The sequence below is a fragment of the Pleurodeles waltl genome, chromosome 7 (genome assembly GCF_031143425.1).
Source record: "Pleurodeles waltl isolate 20211129_DDA chromosome 7, aPleWal1.hap1.20221129, whole genome shotgun sequence".
Classification (NCBI taxonomy): domain Eukaryota; kingdom Metazoa; phylum Chordata; class Amphibia; order Caudata; family Salamandridae; genus Pleurodeles; species Pleurodeles waltl.
The window spans coordinates 1,138,845,505-1,138,866,148 of record NC_090446.1 but is presented as its reverse complement, the minus strand read 5'-3'; the positions used below and the strand labels follow the sequence as shown (position 1 = coordinate 1,138,866,148).

The window sequence follows — 20,644 nt, the reverse complement described above, 5'->3', positions numbered from 1 at the left end:
CCCCAGGGTTATATTCCTCAAGTTTTGCGGTTTTGCGTGTCACCTATGCAATACAGAGAGCCTGAAGCGGTTCCAGTACCCATGGCTGTTTTATCTATGTTGCTGCAGATGATGGATACTTTCCAAAAGCTATTGTAACAACATCCAGCTAATAATCCTCAGTTTGTGTTGCCTGCTATGCCTCCTTGACAGTCGTCACCACTGCCTCCTCCTACACCACCACAAAAAGAATCATCACACAGACCTGTTCAAAGACCACTAGTCACAAAAATCTATGAAGACATGAATGATAATGAATCCAATAATGGGTGAAACTCCCAGAAGATGATGTTGGACAGGATTTCATTCTCTGAAGAGGAATAGATGACATACCTAAACCACAGAGTTCAACATATGATATTTCTAGTTTTCATTCACTAATGGAAAGAGCTGCCAAGGAGTTCAATCTACCAATGAATTCTGAGGATTAGCAATGTTTCATTTAGGACTTCAATGAGCAGCCTTGAAAGTAGTGGAAGACCTACAGTGAATGAAAACACTAGCTACAGTTCCAGCAGTGATACCTCGCCTGTAGAAGAAGTACAAAGCCTGGAATTTCGTTCCGGCTTGCCTCACTTGGCATACTACACCAGATCCAGTCATCTCCTCAGCAGCCTAGGAATCAACAATCCAATCAATCCATCCTCTGGTCCACCTGACGAGGATAGTAGATGTATTGATAATTTGGGTTGAAGAATTTCATCTATGGTAGTGTCTTCTATCAAGACAGCCAATGCTCTGGAAATTCTAGGGTGATATGATGGCCAGATGTGGCATGATATTGCACCATTACTTGAGCTAATCCTGGAAGATGAGAAGGAGACGGCAAGAGCCATCCATAAGGAAGGTTTATTTACTTCCTTGTTCATCATTGACGCAGCAATGACTGCTTCGAATACAGGTTTTTTGGCAGCTTGAAGGAGGAACTGTATTAAGAAGAAAAGGCTGGCAAAAGTCTAGAGCCTTCCATAATGAGGTACAATCTAAGATTCTGGGCATGCCTTTCGGTGGCCTTCCTCCTTTAGGTAAGCATGTGGATGAGGCTCGTCAAGGTCTTAAAACTGATACAGATGCTGCCAAGGCTTTAGGTCTTTTACAGCATTTTAGTGCTAATTTTCGTGGTAGTTGAAGATCATCAAATTTCAGAAGAGGATTCCCGTACGGGGGATCTTCAGGAAGGAAGAGAAATTCCTTTCCATCACACACCAGTGACAATCAGAAGACTTGACTCTCTGCTCTTGTCCCTACTTCCAGAATTTACCTTTTTGCTCTCACTTGGGAGTCTAGCACAAATGGTTGAAGAAGATTGTTCTTACAGGTCAAATGGAGTTCATTCAGAGTCCCCCCTCTATGCCCAACCAAAAAGAAGCATAATTTCCATTTGAGGGAGCTTCAACTAGAACTTCTCCAGGTTCTCCTCAATGTGGCTCCTAGAGATTTTCCCTAAGTTGCAAAGAAACCAAGGATTTTATTACAGGTCAGTGGGGACCAATCCTGGATCTCAGACAGCGGTACACATTTTTAAAGAAACAGTCTTTTCAGATGATTACTCTGAAACAAGTCCTCCTAATAATGCGGGAAGGAGATTTTATGATTTCCTTCAATCTTTGGGATACATACTTCTACATACCCATTTACAGAAAATATCTCTGATTCTTGGTAGCAGGACAACACTACCAGTTCAAGGAACTTCCTTTCATTCTTAAATCAGCCCCCTGAATATTTATCAAGTGCCCCACCCCAGTAGCAACCTTTTGCAGACGAGAAGGTCACACAAAGTGTTCTCATACCTGTACGACTGACTTGTCAAAGCGACATCAAAAGAAAGGCAAACTGTTCTACAGTGGCCTGCATCAATCTCTTCCAGAGATTGGATCCTACAATGAACAGAGAAATTATCATTAGAACGCCATACAAAAATCCAGTTTCTGGGTGCATCACTTGACACGCAGTTAAGAAAGGCTTTTCCATCATGGTAAATGGTGAGAAAGTTACAGTCTGTGGTGGGTAACCTTTCTGTAAAACAATCAGTCATACTGAGACAATAGAAGTCCCTGTCCAGCAAGAACTAGATGTGCAATGAAAGCAGGTCGAAGGATCATGGGAAGATACAGTCTGTGTCACAAGGTGACTGAAGCAGGCATTCCTGTGGTGGAGGCTTCCAGCAAATCTGGATGCTGGACTTCCTTCCCTGCCTACATGAGAAAGGATGATACTCGCAATGGATGTGTCCATGTACGAATGGGAAGCACAGTTGCAAGAACTCTCAACTTTAGGCCTATGGGCAGATGCAGAGTAGATGCTTCAGAACAATGTGTTGGAGCACCATGCCATACATCTAAGTTGACAAGTGTTCCTTCCCTGCTTAGCAGGTCAAACCAGTCCTAGTCAGAACAGCCACAAAACGTCTATGTTCTGCATAGTCAAATAAGGAAGAACGCGGCCAGACCCGTCTCAGAAGAGTCACAGCTGCTACAGAACGGGGCCATTTGTCATAACATAGACATTGGTGTGGAACTCTTGCCAAGCTGGCAGAACAATCAGGTGGATGCACTGAGTCAGCAGCTTTTGGATTGTCATGAGTGGTAAATAGAACAGAATCATATGATTCACATATTCAATCTATTTGGTTGACCCTTGATCCATCTGTTTGCCACTCCTGACAACAGCAAATGCCAGCACTTCTGAGGGAGATTTTGGAATCTAGGGACAATGGGCAATGCCCTTTTTATCCTTTGGTCTAAAGTCTTCGCTTACACTTCTTATCTATTTCCCCTGATTCCATGGGATAGATCATTGCACTCTGATCCTCACTGCTCTGGCATGCCCACACCAATATTGGTACAGCAATCTTCTTCAACTGTCAGCACGCCCAGCCATTCATCTAAGTGAGCACCCTGAGATCTTATCCTGACAAACTGAAGAAATTCTGCACCACAACCCCAAGTCTCTGAACCTCACAGATTGGTACCTGACCACCATATAGATTGACCATTTGGATCTGCTCTAAGACTGTCGAAATATTCTGCGGCAAGCTTGAGCTCCAGTGACTACAAAAACCTACATTGCTAAGTGTAAGTGTTTCTGTGTCTGGTACAGGGATAAAGGTCATCAACTCCGAATAAGACCCCATAAACTTTTCTGTATTTGTTGGATCTGTCCAAGAGTGAACCTAAATATTCTTTAGCCAGGGTCCGTCTTGCTGCAGTGTCAAGATTCAAGATAACTGAGCTGTTGTAATCTACTCTGTTCTCCCAGTGGATAATAAAACATGATATGAAAAGGCTCATCAGAGCATTTCCTCTACTCCATCATCATCTGGTTCCATGGGAACTTAATACGGTCCTCGGTCACGTGATGCCACTGCCTTTTGAGCCAATACACAATGCATATTTCAAATTTGTCTCATGGAAAACAGCATTTCTCCTGGCTCTGACATATGCAAGGAGAGTGGAAAAGATTTAAGTGTTCACCATTAGGAAACCCTCTTAATTCCCATTCACAAAAGGCTTTGTAATCCAGAGAACCAATGCTAAATTCGTACCTAAGGTTCCAACTGCCTTTCATTTAAATAAACTGTAATTTGCCGATCTTTCTTTCCAAATCCTCTAACAGCAGAAAGATCATTGCATTCATTGAACTTACGTAGATGCCTTGGGTTCTACTTAGATAATAGAAAGGACATATCTACATTGGACCAGCTGTTTGTGTCTTTTGGACGGCCACAGGGACATCATCCCCTGTTCTAACAGAGGATAGCTCGCTGGCTTTCTTCCTTCACTACCTTCTTTCATATCAAGGCCAAATGTCCGTTCCATGGAAGAGCGAGGGTGCATTGGCATCGGCTACGGCAGGCTGTTCCGGTGGGTGCCTTTGACGGATATCTGCCGTCTAGCCACCTGGAAGAGAAGGCCTAAGTTCACAAAGCATTACTGTCTTTATGTGGATGGAAAAGCTGAAGCAGCAGTGGGGTAGGTGTCCTGAAAAACCAGGACCGTTTTTTTCCCTCTTTAGAGCTCATCAACCAAAGTATAGCTTGGTTGCAGTGCCATAATGTGCACGGGACCCACATTTTGTGTTCCGGTTTATCGAGGATCTGGCTTGACAGTTTGAGCTGGACTGTTCCTATTGAAGCAGGGTCAAGACTGATTTGCATATGCCTGGATCCAAACAGAGGTGGCATGGTATGCAAAATACAGGGAGTGCAGAATTATTAGGCAAGTTGTATTTTTGAGGATTAATTTTAATATTGAACAACAACCATGTTCTCAATGAACCCAAAAAACCCATTAATATCAAAGCTGAATATTTTTGGAAGTAGTTTTTAGTTTGTTTTTAGTTTTAGCTATGTTAGGGGGATATCTGTGTGTGCAGGTGACTATTACTGTGCATAATTATTAGGCAACTTAACAAAAAACAAATATATACCCATTTAAATTATTTTTTATTACCAGTGAAACCAATATAACATCTCAACATTCACAAATATACATTTCTGACATTCAAAAACAAAACAAAAACAAATCAGTGACCAATATAGCCACCTTTCTTTGCAAGGACACTCAAAAGCCTGCCATCCATGGATTCTGTCAATGTTTTGATCTGTTCACCATCAACATTGCGTGCAGCAGCAACCACAGCCTCCCAGACACTGTTCAGAGAGGTGTACTGTTTTCCCTCCTTGTAAATCTCACATTTGATGATGGACCACAGGTTCTCAATGGGGTTCAGATCAGGTGAACAAGGAGGCCATGTCATTAGATTTCCTTCTTTTATACCCTTTCTTGCCAGCCACGCTGTGGAGTACTTGGACGCGTGTGATGGAGCATTGTCCTGCATGAAAATCATGTTTTTCTTGAAGGATGCAGACTTCTTCCTGTACCACTGCTTGAAGAAGGTGTCTTCCAGGAACTGGCAGTAGGACTGGGAGTTGAGCTTGACTCCATCCTCAACCCGAAAAGGCCCCACAAGCTCATCTTTGATGATACCAGCCCAAACCAGTACTCCACCTCCACCTTGCTGGCGTCTGAGTCGGACTGGAGCTCTCTGCCCTTTACCAATCCAGCCACGGGCCCATCCATCTGGCCCATCAAGACTCACTCTCATTTCATCAGTCCATAAAACCTTAGAAAAATCAGTCTTGAGATATTTCTTGGCCCAGTCTTGACGTTTCAGCTTGTGTGTCTTGTTCAGTGGTGGTCGTCTTTCAGCCTTTCTTACCTTGGCCATGTCTCTGAGTATTGCACACCTTGTGCTTTTGGGCACTCCAGTGATGTTGCAGCTCTGAAATATGGCCAAACTGGTGGCAAGTGGCATCGTGGCAGCTGCACGCTTGACTTTTCTCAGTTCATGGGCAGTTATTTTGCGCCTTGGTTTTTCCACACGCTTCTTGCGACCCTGTTGACTATTTTGAATGAAACGCTTGATTGTTCGATGATCACGCTTCAGAAGCTTTGCAATTTTAAGAGTGCTGCATCCCTCTGCAAGATATCTCACTATTTTTGACTTTTCTGAGCCTGTCAAGTCCTTCTTTTGACCCATTTTGCCAAAGGAAAGGAAGTTGCCTAATAATTATGCACACCTGATATAGGGTGTTGATGTCATTAGACCACACCCCTTCTCATTACAGAGATGCACATCACCTAATATGCTTAATTGGTAGTAGGCTTTCGAGCCTATACAGCTTGGAGTAAGACAACATGCATAAAGAGGATGATGTGGTCAAAATACTCATTTGCCTAATAATTCTGCACTCCCTGTAATGGTGGACTAGGATATGGCCCTTATTTATAGCCAGCGGCTAAGATTAATTCAGGTATTCCTTCCATTACTTTTTGTATACTCAGTGTGTCCTGGATCCTGTGTCAGGAGGCTCTGCGCCTCTGCAACTGGCTGAATTAATCATCAGCTCAATTCTCTGGTGTTAAATCTTTTTAAGGATCTTTAAACGGAAGAGCAAACAAACTCAGATGGCGACGCGTTGGAGATCACAAATGACAGTTACACTGGAGGTGGTGCAGGGAGTCTTTCAACAATGAAGAGAACCCTAGCTAGATCTTTTTGCCACCGCAAAGACCACGCATGTCAATATTTTTGCACTTTGGAGTTTCCATAAAGGCTCTCCTCCGGAGATTCATTTAGCTTATAGTGGCATATGGAACTTCTGTACATCTTCCTGCTGCTGCCCCTCATTTGGAAGGAGTTTAAAGAACTACTAAGCCCAAGTTATCCTAGTGGCTGTGGATTGGGCCAGGACAGTATGGTACCCAGAACATCTGGGTATCAGTGTTGAGATTCTCGAAGCACTATTGCTTTGACAGTCAGGTCTGCTGGGATAGGAATCTTTTCCTATTCGGCCCTCCAGGATTTACTAGTCTGAGCCATTCCACAGACTCACCACCTGAGGAGGTACTGCTTTTGTCAAGGTAAAAAAATCTGCATTTAGAACTATCCACCAGAAGGACAAGTTACTTACCTTCAGTAACGCTCTTTCTGGTGGATACTCCACCACCCGACCTCTCCATATTGTTGAATGCTCTCCTCTCCACCTAAAACTAACCAGTTTAGGAATCTGGTACAGGTTCTTCCAGTTCTTGAATGGGCTCCGTTTTTGAGGGAATGGCCAAACTTACCAAAGATACTGATGTCAGCGTGCATTGATAGCGCTTGTATGCAGTTCCGCTCGTCAGTACCAGACCAGAGCAGAACACAGTTGCACGATGCCACAAGGTAAGTAATCTGTGGTTAGACTATCCACCAGAAAGAGTATTACAGAAGGTAAGTAACTTCTTCATCAACCTCTGACTAATCAGTTTGTGCTACTGCTCTTACATTGTGGGTAATTAGCACCCATGAGGTTGGCCATATTTGCGTCTTAAAAATGTAATTCTCTTATTGTGAGATTATTATACCAGCTTGTTAATTATATTTGAAGTATGTTGCCTGTTAATTGAAATATTTCAAGGCATCTAAGTGTCTATGTAATATATCACTTGATATTTTCTATTTCTCACTAACTATATTAGTTTGATTTCAATTATAGTGTTTTGTAAGCGAGTATACCAATTATAGTGCCCCTGATTTAAGTTTAGAAGCATCTCAATAAACTTCAGGCTTAATAATTTCACTTATATTCATTTCGAAAGAAAATTTTAATATATTTTTTGTGCCTAGATATTTTTCACTAACCTTGTTTTCTGATGATGAGCTCTTGCCCTTACAAAATTTGCAGCACACCGTTAGCACATTAAATTCAGTTGTCTAGTGTTTTGCAGTATGAGCTGAAACAGAAATTGGCTTTAGCCGTGAACTGATTGTTATATATGAAATAGCTTTAAATGCTAGGGCAGCTGCAGGTCTGAAGGGCTTATGATGATTTCAATTATTGGAAAAGTAGGTGGGGATTGGTTTTCATTCTTAAAGAGACACTCATTTTCAGATGTTTCAGTAAGTTCTTAGTTGCTTTTTTGTGTTCTGGAGGGCTGGTACTGAGGATGTGTGCCTGTCAACTAGTGGGTCAAATGGCAATTTGAAATCCCTTTACCATTAGACTAATGTGGGAATGCTTCCATGTCAGTCCAAATAAATCACAACGTGATTAGAATTAAAAAGTGTCAATTTCCAACCTGCTGTGCAGTGACCATGGATAAATGTTACTGCAAGGAGAGGAATGAGGAGAGGTCTGCATGGACACCCCTTTCCTTGAGCCAGAGGGATGCTGAAAACAAGGCACCCCAGCACAAAGAGGAGCAGGGCTGGAAGAGAGCTCACCGAACCCAGGGGAAAGTTCACCTGGAGGCCTTGGACGGAAGCCCCCCCACCGGGCAAATGCTGAACAAGATAATACAGATGGAGACAAAATAGAGTCTTCAGTGTGGACTGACATGATGGGTGGGTGGGGGGTGCATCAGCTTGCTCCAAGACCAGTTGAGGGCTTGGCCTACTGTGGTGGTGGTTGGACTCTGAAGAAGGCCTTTAAACTAGCCTGCATAGTTGAGGATTGGCACTCTTTAGCCACAGAGAGAACTTGTATTTGAGCATTGGCTACCCAGAGAGGGACAAGCTGCCATGGATTGGCAGACCTGCACTGTGTAAACCATCCCTTAGAACCCTATAGGCCCAGAATCTGCGAGAAAGTAATGAGGGGGAGGCGAGATACGAGACAGCAGAGTGTCTGGATTGGTATGAGTGGTACCTCCTTAGCATCGACATGCTACAGCAGGGGGCATCTGAAAGGTCTGGGGACAGGCAGCCACTCCAATGTATCGAAGTGCCCAATTGGGTGCTACCTAGGACGCCTTGGGAGTGTCACACTAGGTGAGCTGAGTGCGAAAGTCTCGAGTGAATGGACAATTTACATTGGGTGTAATTTGTCAGGCAACTTGTGAGGGTTGCCTTCTATCACAGCTGCTTTTTGCTCTTGTTCTAGAATAACTGCTGCAGAAAATAAGGCACATTGAGGTCATATCAGGAATCTAGTAGAGGCAGGACACCTTAAAGGTCACTGCATTTGCTGATGACATTCTGATTCTTTGTGGAACCATTGGGCTCTTTTTGAGAGCTCATGGTTGAGCTAGTTTTCTTTAAGGCATTATCTGGTTTCTGCATCAGCCTAGTTGAATCTGGGACACACGTACCAGGGAGCCAAATTACAGGAGGCATTGTAGACTGACTCCCCCTTTCGGTGGTCAGCTTCTGGAATCAGTACATAGGTATTAGGTTGACCCCTAACCTACAAATTTGTACTGAGTAGAACATGACCGCCTTACTAAGAATGTTCAAGGTCACTGTGATATCTTGCCACCCCCCATATGATGGTACCAAATTCATCATGGTGTGCACCTAAGCGACAAAGAGAGATCTAAGGCCTGCTGGAGGGGGCTGAATGGACGGACACGATGCAGCTGACCCACACTTTTAGCTTTTTGAAGTGGGATACTAGAAAGTCTCAGGCTTGTAACAGATAAGAAATTGGGGAGATGTCCAGAGGTGTCTATGCATGGCAGACCATCCTTGGAGACATAGGGCCTTACATTTGCAGCTATTTTTCAGACTCAGTTCTCTGAATAATAAAGTCAGAGACTTGCGACCTCCAAATAGATTTTGGTAATGTAGATAATCCGAATTGCAAATCAGTAACTCATTACCTTAGGACAAAATCGGTTCCCGACTACATACCAAATCACAAATTGCAAGGGACTTGCTTAGGGCATCACTTCCAATTTGCAATTACTTAGGGTACATATCAATGTTTTGCAACCGTAGTTGTGGTCACAAATCATTGATGGGTTACCACCACCTCAAAGGAGGTGGTAACCCATGTGCAAATGGCAAGGGGTCCTTTTGAAACCTCTTTCCCCTTGTGAATGTTGCGTACATTTTATTTAGGGGAAAGCAGTGGTTCATGCTTATTCAAAATGTGTTTTTGAAACGTTTCAATTGTTTTTTTTAAATGCAGCCCATTTTCCTTAAAAAGGAACCACCATGCCTGTGATGGCAGCGAATCTTAGTGGGTTGCAATTTTCAACATACCTGATTAATATTCATGAGATAGGTTGAATTGTGATGCACTCAGATTTCATACTTTGCACACCAACATATTTGAGCATATGTCAGTTCACAAAATACCAAAGCATTCAGTAAAGTTGGTGCACAAAGTTCGACCACTTTCCTGAATGCATTGTACGAACTTAAAGATCTTAGCCCCTCCATTGTGTGAGTGGAAAGACAATAGCCCCACTGTTAATAGCAGAAAAGCAAATGATACTGGTGTTGTGGAGGGAGAACAGATTCAAAAATAAGAACTGTGGTTACAATAGATAAGGTGACTGTCGAGTCTCAAGAAACTCACGTTTGGTGCCTTAAATATGGGGAAAAAACCTGCATATTATGGGGACTTGTGCTTATGTGCCTAAACACAGACCATGAGGGCCTAATGTGTCAGAGATGGCTGAGAGTGTTGGAACTACCAGATTAGGCCACCTACCTGACATATTGCTAGCTGTTACCCAACCGTGTCAGTTCCTTCCTCCATTATTGGCAGAGTTTCAACCATTCAGCAAAAGTGTCTGGGTTTAAGTTAAAGGCACAGAAATCCCAAGTTTTAAACCTTGCTATCCCACAGAGCGAAAAGGCACATATAGAGACTCGCTCCCGTTCCCCTGGGCGAACCAAAGAGTCTCGTACTTGGGGATTCAACTGTTTTCCACCTTAGATAAGTCTACTGACCGCAACTACACAACTCTACTGCATACTGTTTGCTCCACAATACAGTCCTGGCGAGGAGGCCCTATATCGTGGCTTTGACGAATAGCAGCCATCAAAATTTCCATACTCCTCAGGATTTTGTATCTTATGTATACGCTCCCACCCCATATACTGCAGAAACTACAGCAGTTCCTGGAGACATAAATCTGGGAGGGAAGGCGTCCCTGTATGGCCAAGAGGCGATCATACTTACCGCCGGCAGTGGGTGGTTTGGGTATTCCGTACTTGGCATTATTATAAGGTGGCCCCGTTGTGCTACTTGGTAGAAGGGCTGCAGATGAGTACTGAGAAACACTAGTGTTTTACTGACCAAGCCCTTGCAGGGATACATATATGGAAAATCCCTTTGATCCTCAAAAAACACTGTCCTCCAGGAGTTTACATATCACCAGTGGTAAGGGCAATGGTGGGGACATGGGATAAAGTCTGTGTCTCTAAACACCTTTCCACACCTGTCTCCCTGCTTACACCAATCATTGGGAACCCAACTCCCCCCCTTAGCACCACTGCCCCCTTCCCCTCACCGAGCCCTACAGAACTGCTTTTGCATACATTGGCAGAAGGTTATCTGCAATCGAGCAGGGAACCTGTTTGATGCACATGGAATAATGGATTTCCCACAGTTTCAAAGATATAGCAGCCTTTCAGGCATGGAATACTGCTGCTATACTGTGTCTGCATGCAAGTAGACCTTTAACAACCTTTGAGAAGTAGCTTCTCACAAGGAGTGATGATAAATGCATTCTTTCAGATATTTATACCTTCCTTTATACGCACCATAAATACACCACCTACCATGCCTGTACCCAGTGGGAAATGGAATGAAAACGACAATTCTCAGATAAGGAATGGTCAGAAATTTTGCGCCGAGCCAGTACTTCTGCAGGTAGTGCATCTGGGAAGAAGACCCTCCTCAAACTGGCCCACTATTGGTATTATACTCCTCGGGCATAGCAAAATGGAAGCAGAGCAGCAACGACCACTGCTGGCACCAATGGAACCATACAGGCACCCTGACCCATCTACTCTGGCATTGGCCTAAACTACATCGTTATGGGGCAGAAGTCCTAGCAGACATAGACCGAATGTATGACACCAAACTGCCATGCTTCCCTGGCTATATCCTCCTCGGACTCCCCAACGCCTTGACCTAGCCCCCCAATCCTTGAAAGAGAGGGCAATTACTTTAGCGCTCTGCACAGCTAAACAAGTCCAACCATTGAGATGGGGCATAGACCATACCTACACATACACACACAGACTCGTTGTATAAACTCTGGGACCTTCTGAGCATGGAGAAATTGACAGCTATTGTTGATCATACCCTTCTCTGATTTGAGAAAACCTGGGGCCCATGCACGTGGTTCCCAGCCCACGGCTTTCATGGATTAACATGTCCAGCATATCTTAGAGTGCTGCGTCTTAGACCCCAGGTTCCACTTACCCCCTTATGGATAGGGGTCCTCTCTTCTGTTTTCACTTGGAATGAACTGAGGGACATTAATATGAGTGAGCACAAATTCTCCCCCTCTCCCAAGCCCCCCCACCGAGGACTTCATGGATAATCGGTTCACACCACCCAAGTACTCCTTCACCTTGTTGGCTCTTTCTGTACTATTCTTATTCCTCATCGGCCATTGGATGTAGGCGAGTGGATTTGTTATTCATAAAAATCAATTTAAACCTAAAATGGAGTTCCAGGGATTCACTCCACCTCTAGAATTATCCTATTAGTTATTGCCTAATCACAATCTCATGATGGAGAAATCTCACCAGCTCCATGTCCCTCAAGCCTGAGGAGCGTATGTCAGATAGGTAATCTGCTCGACTTTCTGAGTCCATCTCAAACACTATTCAGAAACACCTGATGATACACCACGCCAGACATAAAGTCATTTTCCTGTTAAAATTCACAACCATCATAGCACAACAGTCAGCGTTCAAAATCCAAGCTTTCCAGGCATTAAAACCCAAGGGGGTGGTAGGGTGAAATCCTTCTAAGATCAAAACTCCTTATGCAGAAGCTGATTCAGGGTCAAGAGTGGAAGAAGGAGAAGATGAGCATTTCTCATCGTTACCTAGTGTCAAGTCTTTGCCTCTGCTATTGTAGTGCTAGCTATGCTGTACGTTTGTAAACTATGGCATCCAAATGCACAGAGAAATTGTACACTATGCAGACCCATGACAACCACCACCAGACTTACAGCAATTGAACATAATGAGGCACTGAGTATGTGATGCAAAGATGGAGAGAGCATTGTTCAACCTGTGTATGGATCCGCTAGTTACTAGAGATGATGACTCCTAGCTTGCATCAGTAGGCTTAGTACTGTGCTCCCCTTAGATGTTCAGCACTTCCCCAGCCCCCAGTTTTTGAGATTTAACCCTTGTCTGTCTCCTACAGGTCTCTGAATGGAGTGATTGAGCAGATGGAGGGTTTTTCCAGTAAACTCCATGACCTTTCCTACAAGGTGGAGAGCACGCACCAGAACACCTCTCAGGAGCTGGAGATCGGGGCCCGCCAACGAGATGACCAGCTCCGCGGTATATGATGTCTCCCTGTCATCATGATGACCTGGCCCATTTACTTGTTACCATTATCTTGCTCCTCCTTTCTTGCTTACACCCTGGCTCCTTCAGCCGTCACATACTTTCTCACCTTGCAACATTTCCATCCATTTCCTAATTTGAAAAGTCCATAATGTCTCACCTGTTTTAAGAGTCACTTCTAAAATCAGTGCCAAGTCCCTTTATTAAAAAGGACATGCAACAAATGCTGTCACAAGAGGTCTGAAAGCACAAGGCGGCGTCATTGATCAAAGGTACAATCTTAAATACTGTTTTTTGGTGATTGTTACAGACTGAGGACACTTGTTTTCTCTATACTGGATATCCCCTTTAATAAGTGAGTGCTCTTTGGATGATGTCAGTCAGTTACACTTTCCTTGCCCTCAGACGTCTTCTGTCACACCCTGTTTCCTTTTAGCTTGTTGCTCCTTTCACTAAGACTCCCAGCTATATCATGCTGCTTTATGTATTACATTTTTCAGTGCTTCTTCTCATGTTATGTGCTGATGCCCTGAGTCTCTCTGATTAAGCCTGATGCTGTGGGGACACTGTATTTTTCTCCCTATCTTCTTGTAGTAACATTCTGATGTCCAGAGCAATTCCCGGTATCTCCTTCTCTGAGACTGTTCCAGGCACAGTGCGTAGTTGAGCTGGTGGTTGCATGAGGGGTCCACCAACACTCATTTTTGGAGACTGGCACTTATTTTAATTCATCAGATTTTTTTCCCTAAGCAGGAGGGGGAAAACACACCAGTGGCAAAGGAGGAGGAAGAGAAAACAGAAAAACAATGGCAAATGAGGAAAGCAAGGTTGAAAAAAACTTGCAAGAGTGAGATAAAGGGACAGGGTGTGTATGAGCGAATATGAAAGAGAAATGAGGTGGAATTAAGACAGTATAGCCTAAGTAGTCCGCTCTGACATTCAGTAGCCTAAACCATGGGCTTCTGTGCAAAACCTTCGCCCCTGGCACTCACTATTTTACAAATTAGGCAGTGGCTAGTGGAATACTTCTCATATAAGGTGCAAGCACATGATGGTTCTGATTTTAATGATAGTCACTGTTTTAATAAGAAGTAGGAATTGCTACTTACCACTTACCTACTTCTTCCCGACTCCAAAACAATATAGTAATGTGTGGAATATGGGATTAGGAAACCTCTGGTCTCGCAACAGCAAAGCTATGCCACGTATAACTTTGGCCAAAAGGCTATGGCTTCAAAAAGCCAAGGTATCTCTTAGAAGACTCAGAACTTAAAGGTTCAAGCTGCACACTGTCACAGTATAGATAACCCCAGGTGACTCCAAATTGTTGCCTTTGAGACCACTGAACTGTGTTTCAGGCCTCAATAATTTTACAGGCTCTGTTCGTACAAAGAAAAGCTATTCTTCAAAGAAACATAGTTGTCTTTAGACAGCAGAGCTTTCTGTCTCATGACAAAGAATTTAAAGATTTTGATGATATACAGCAGATCTATCTCTTAGTCTGAATATATTTTACATGTTTAGTCCCCGTACAGCACAGCTAATGCATAACATAAAATTCAGCCATTGTATCTATCTCATGCTTAAGGCATCAGGTTTATCTTTCATGTTGCAAACAGCAGATGTTTGGAGTCCTTGGGCTGCACTGCTTTACCTTGTGTTACAGACAAGCAGACTTTAACTTTAGACGGCCTAGCTTTATATTAATGGACCAAAAATTCACATTCATACCTGACATTGTAGAGCTACTCCTTGGCTACACACATCCTACAGGTGCCATCTTTTAACAGCAGTGCTATTCTACAAGTTGCACAGATTTGTAGGCATTCATTTTTTATATAACAAAGATATATCTTGGGATTCACAAACACGGTAATCCGTCACATAACCTGCAAACACAGCTAATGCTCAGATTATGCACAATTCATAGGATTTTGCGCTAATCAGCAAAGCTATTCCTCGGGTTACATAATACCTACACGTTCATCACTGAAATAACAGAACTCTCTCACCAACACTGAATGTACAGGTTTACACCACAGATAGCAAGGTGTTCTTCAAATGCCACTGAAAGCAAAGCTATTTTATTGGCTCAGGCCTTGCAATCAGATGTATTCCTCAGGATTATATTTCCTATATCTAAGGCCTTGAGAGCAGTGCAGCCTCCACAATTCATTAAATGCTGCATAGATCATCCATGTCAGATGCTTGGGATCACACCAAGTATCAGGCAAGGAGCTTTGTCCTCATTATTTGAAGCCCAGCCTCTGGCACAGCTTCTCTGCTGTCCACCCCGCCCTGCTTACTCGCCCAGGGATGTTTTTTTATTTATTTACAATAGTCGATATTCAGTAAAGATGAGTCCTGTCCATACTTCATTACTATTAGGCCTTTATACACAAACTCTGTGTCAGACAGTCTTTTTTCTTGCTCTCTCTCTCTCGTCCTTTCTCATTTTATTTATTTCTTTTCCACTAATTAATTTACTGTCTGTCTTATTAATTGTGTCTCACTAATCACAAAACTATACCATAAAGCAAAGGGGAATATTGTTTTGCATCTGTATCCTCCACTCCCAAGTGTGATGTGCTTTCACAGGGCTGAGGGGGCTGGAACCTAAGATTATTAAAATATTTAGAAAACATATAAGGCCTGATTCACAAAGGTAAACTTGGAGCAAAAGTCTAAGTTTACACTCTTTGATATTCAAAAAGTAAGTTACAAGCAATATCTTTACGTCCACACTTAGAGGGTAGTTTGCCCAATTGGGGTGGAATCTCCGCACTCGGAGCGGACATCAGTCCTGAGTGCTGAGTTTCTACCCGTCCAGTCCGAGTGATGAGTGACATCTCCGCACTCGGGACAGGTCTAAGTTTACATTTGTGAATCAGGCCCAGAGTGTTTCTAACATTTTATAATTTTATAACGAGTTCAACAAACTACTAGAACTCTACGATGAGCAGAGATTCCTCCTGTTCCCATGTACAAGTATCTGTTAAATGCTTCTGCAAAAGAGAGTAACACTTAAAAAGTTTCATTTTCTGAAAAGAGTTGGTAGAGAGGTAGCCTGTCTCATTGAGCTCCAGAGGGATTTAATTTTTGTTTTTGCAGTCCTGCAGGAAAGGTTAACCCGGCAGCAGAGGGACATGGAGGACGAAAGAAGCAGGCTGCATGAAGTCATCACAAAGATGGAAACCAGACTGAGTGAGCAGGCACGGCTTCTGGAGCAGGTGGGCAGTCAATGGCCAATCCATGGTGAATGAGAAGGTTCTGACTCAGAGGAGAATGTACTTGTAGAAACAGTACCTTCTCCTGATAGAGGAGCAGAGAAGTCCCTTTCTGGACCTAGGTCAAAGAACTAAAGTAAAAATTAGCATTTAGTGTATTGTATTGTAATAGTATGTATATATATATATATAGCTTACTACCCCCTTACCCCGGTCGAGGCGTCAAAGCGCTTTTCGGCAAGTAGCACGCTACTCCGGAACCCAACTAGAATTAGTGGTGGATTAGGATAGGGAAATATGAGTACAGTTTTAGTATTATTATGAGTTAATTTGAGCCGTGGATATGAGAGTTTGTTAGTTAGATTGACTGGAGTAATGGAGGGGTGGAGGAGGAAAGAATCCAGAAGGGTTAATTGGGGGTTTATGGTAATAGGATTTAGGCTTGGGATGAGTAAAGGGAGAATGGAGGAGGGAAGAGTCTGTGGAAGGGGTTAGGGAGATCATAGTAGCAGGGTGAGATAAATGAGGGAGAATATAGTAGGGTTGTTTGGGAGATCATGGTAGTAAAGTGAGGTTTGGTGAGTTAGATGTGGAAGCTGAGGGAAGAGCTTAGGCAGAGTTATTTAGGAGATGAAATTTGGGATGAGTCAGAGTGGGAATGGAGGATAGATTGATAGAGACATGACATGGTGATGGGTAGATAAGTGTGATATAAGATGAGAGCAGGGATTCATAAGTATCTAGTATAACAACTTATCTAGGAGTTATGCAATGACCTATGAACATGCTAAGCATAGAATAACATACACACACATATATATATATACACACACACATACATACACACCTGAATATACACACACTGATGCACACATATATGTACATACATAAACATAATTAAACCATGAGTAAATATACTTAGTTAAACAGGTTTAAAGAGTGTGTGTGTAGTTTATTGTTATGACATAGGATCGATACATATTTCTAAAGGCCTATATATAACTAGAATATACACATAATCAGAAAAAAATATTTATCAACATAGGCATATGCTGTCCATAGTTGTTTGAATATGGTGGTTATGAAGGAAAGAGCAAACTCTTGAGTAGTTTTCTGAAGACAAGATAGTTATATGTGGCTCTTATAGTTGGGGGTAATAAATTCCATAGTTTGGCTGCTTGAACAGAGAAGGATGTACCACCTATAGTGTTTTTCTTTTATGGTGGTGTTCTAAGGTGGGGTGCCAATCTTGAGCAGAGGTTTCTTTGTTGAATGTATTTGGTTATTTTGTTTCTGATGAAAAGAGGTCCTGTTCCATGTATAGCTTTGTGGGTGGTACAAAGCAGCTTGAAAGTGTATCTTCTGGCAATGGGTAACCAGTGTAGTCCTCTAAAGGCATGGGAGATGTGGGCTTGTGGCTTTACATGTAATAGTAGCCTGGCTGCGGTATTCTGAATACGTTGTAGTTTATTCATACTAGATAGAGATGATCCATGGTAGAGGCCATTGGCATAATCCAGTTTGTATAGTACAAGCGAGATAGTAGCTTGCACCTTGTGTGGAAATCCGAGGTGGGGGAAGATGCGTTGTAGAGTCTTCAAGGTGATGAAGCTTGTTTGTGGTAATTTGTCCACTTGGGCATTCATAGTTAACTTGGAGTCCATGGTGATTCCAAGGTTTTTAACTTCCTTGGATAATTGAGGAGGTGGTCGAAGATCATCAGGCCAGGCGCACAGTGGGTCATAACTTTTCCAGTCATGTCAGTATGTTCCTTTTAAATGTATTGCACACAATGTCTGTGCTTAACCTGTTTTGCCTCATGTCCGGGCTAGATGTGGTCATGAAAGCTAACACTGAAAGGTTTATAGTATGGCACAACAAAAAAAGCAAACAAGTGACAAGTCTTAGAACAAGACTGCTCAAATCATGGAAATTTCCCTGTCATATTTCATTATTGGCCACACCTCATTCACCAAAGAATGGTGAATGGGCTCCGGAAGGGGATGAGGAGTACTTTCTGGGATGGTGGGTGAAAGTGGAAGCAGGATCTAAACTTAGTAAATAAAATCTCTATATCGGATCGCAATTGAGGAAAGATCTAAGCCAGGGATCTCCAACCTTTTCTGGAGTGAGAGCTACTTCTGATCAGTGAAAAGCATTGTGAGCTACTGAAGGCTAAACATCTCACACATTGTTACCAGATATCTCCACACCCCGCTTCAGTTACTTTAAGCCTAATGTCCATACAGCCAAATAATATGGTTTGAACTAAATACTTTGATTAGAGGCACTGTGGCAGGGCTTGATTAGGGGCACTGTGGCAGGACTGCCATGTGTGTGAGTGAGAGCGTGGTCTTTAAGGATGTATGAACATGTGTCCGTATGAATGGGATATATGTGTGTGGGTGAATGAGAGCCTGTGCTATATGTACTTGTGGCAAAGGACATACCTTTCGCCATATGTGGTACCGTAAAATGTATAACACAAACATTCAACCATTTTTTTTAAATGGGAGAAATTTAAACTGCATAGACATGTTCTGCAAAAATGTTCAAAGTATGGAACCTTTCTGTGCTTTAAATTTCTCCCATTTAAAAAAATTACTGTATTTTTCGATTATACATATGGCACAGTATCTACTGGCCACTGGGAGCAAGAGTCCTACTGTTTGTAAATGTGTCACTTTCAAATGAGAAAAACTTAAAATGAAGAGTTAACTTTATCATTAAGGTAATTTTTCATTTGAATAGTCTCCCATTTAACAGCATTCAGAAACATCATTTTGTTCTCATTCTCTAATATTGGGTTGACAAGAACATTTATTGAAGCGTTAAATACCTCAGTGCTTAAGTCCTTCACTTCTGTGCCTGAGCCTTAGTCATAAATCTGACTGAGCACTGCTCATTATCAAGCCCGCTATCTCCATCCTGATGATAATGTAAAATAGACCCAGCCTTCCCTTAACTTTAAAAGGAAAATGGGACCCTGTGTTTAATTAAAAATAAACTCAAGCTGTGATCTATTCAGAATGTGTCTGGCAGCTACTGGTAGCTCGCAATCACCTTTTTAGAGACACCAAATCTAAGGGATGATCAAAAACTGGATTGACACCCGTGATTAGTTAGTATCCCTGCATCCTTGGAGTCAACATGTTCCAACCTTTATATAGGCCCTCAAGTAGGCTCAGGCTTTCTTCAGGACACCAGATCTTAATTTCCCCAAGTCCTAACTGTAAACATACATTAATATTCATACATCTCCAGGCACTCGATAACTGTTATTATGGTCCTGCACACCAGCCTATGCTGGAATCATGTGCCTTACGGGTCCCCATCTTCTTTAACTTAAGGCCCCATTGAGTAGTTTGTGACGAAATCTTTATAGTCACACATTCGTAAAAGGTATTGCCCCTCTGTTGCACCTATATGTAGACAGAGGTTAGTTTAATTAGGCAGGGGTGAGCTTAATTAGGGAGGACTGTATCAAGTGACTGCAATAAAAAAAACTCTCATTCCCTTCTACCTTTTCGACAGGTAAGGGCTGCCAGTTGTGTATGACACGTTTTGGTATGGCCAGACGTTATTATTAAAAAACAAAATTAGATTTGAATATCTTGCATTATCCCCCCATCTTAAATTGTTCTTGAGAGTTAAAGTAAAATTGTATTCTTATAGGTGAAAGCAGGCATGTCTTTAATCAAGCCATTGAAACCCCAGTGTGGCCCTCAACACAAGGCATTACATTATTTGTGCCTGGCTAAATAGGCGGTGTAAGTAGGGTAATGAAAGCCAGGTAGATGAAGGCATCAGAATTATAGTTCACAAGAGTGGTCTCCAGTCTTTGATATCTCAGGACATATCATTCTAAGATTTTTAGGGGTTTGATGTAGTGTAGACCTAATTCTGGAGAAGCAGAACACTTAAAAAGAGAAACTATTTTATTTTATCATGAGCATCTTGAATATTAGATGATGTAAGTATTACAGTACAAATGGGATCCAGAGTTCACAGAATTAAAGAAGACCAGGATGTGATGGCATGGTAATGCCACTGGAATAGTACAACAAAGCATGTGACAGTTGTTTTCTATGTCAATGACAATGTTTGTGTTCACAGTTGTTTTTGAGTACATTCTGACACATTGCACCCTTGCTGTTGTCAGTCACATGAGTTGTTTTATGCACCATATTGTATGTTTGTTCACCAAAGTGTTTTTTTCTAAATGCATTTTTGGAAGAAGTTAGCAGCTTTCAAATCCAAGGATGCCATGTACTGGCAGTTTGCCTCAGACCTGTTTTTTCAAGATCATGCGGGCTAGTTGCTAAGATGAATTGAGGAGATTTTTCTTCTTATTGCTTGAGGTGTGATTCATCACAATTAGAAATGTGTCACTTCATTCAATACTTTTTAATGTCCCTGTGCAAGTTACTCATCTATATTAGTGAAAAGTATCTTTTTCCAATGTCTTCACTATTTGTAGTGTGTCCTTCCTGTGGAAACATGCACCAGCACTACAAACCTCAGTATCTCCAGACCACAAAAGTAAAATAATTGATGCCACT

At 42.4% G+C, this 20,644-nt stretch overlaps 1 protein-coding gene across 3 annotated transcripts in view; it reads left to right on the top strand.

The window, feature by feature from the left end:
* Window positions 1–20,644, top strand: part of FBF1 (Fas binding factor 1) — a 506,392-nt gene that overhangs the window by 313,183 nt on the left and 172,565 nt on the right. For all 3 annotated transcript variants that reach the window (XM_069200193.1, XM_069200194.1, XM_069200195.1), the window contains exons 22-23: window positions 12,710–12,849; window positions 15,967–16,085. In XM_069200193.1, coding sequence (XP_069056294.1) covers window positions 12,710–12,849; window positions 15,967–16,085 — 259 coding nt within the window. The remainder of the gene's footprint in view (window positions 1–12,709; window positions 12,850–15,966; window positions 16,086–20,644) is intronic.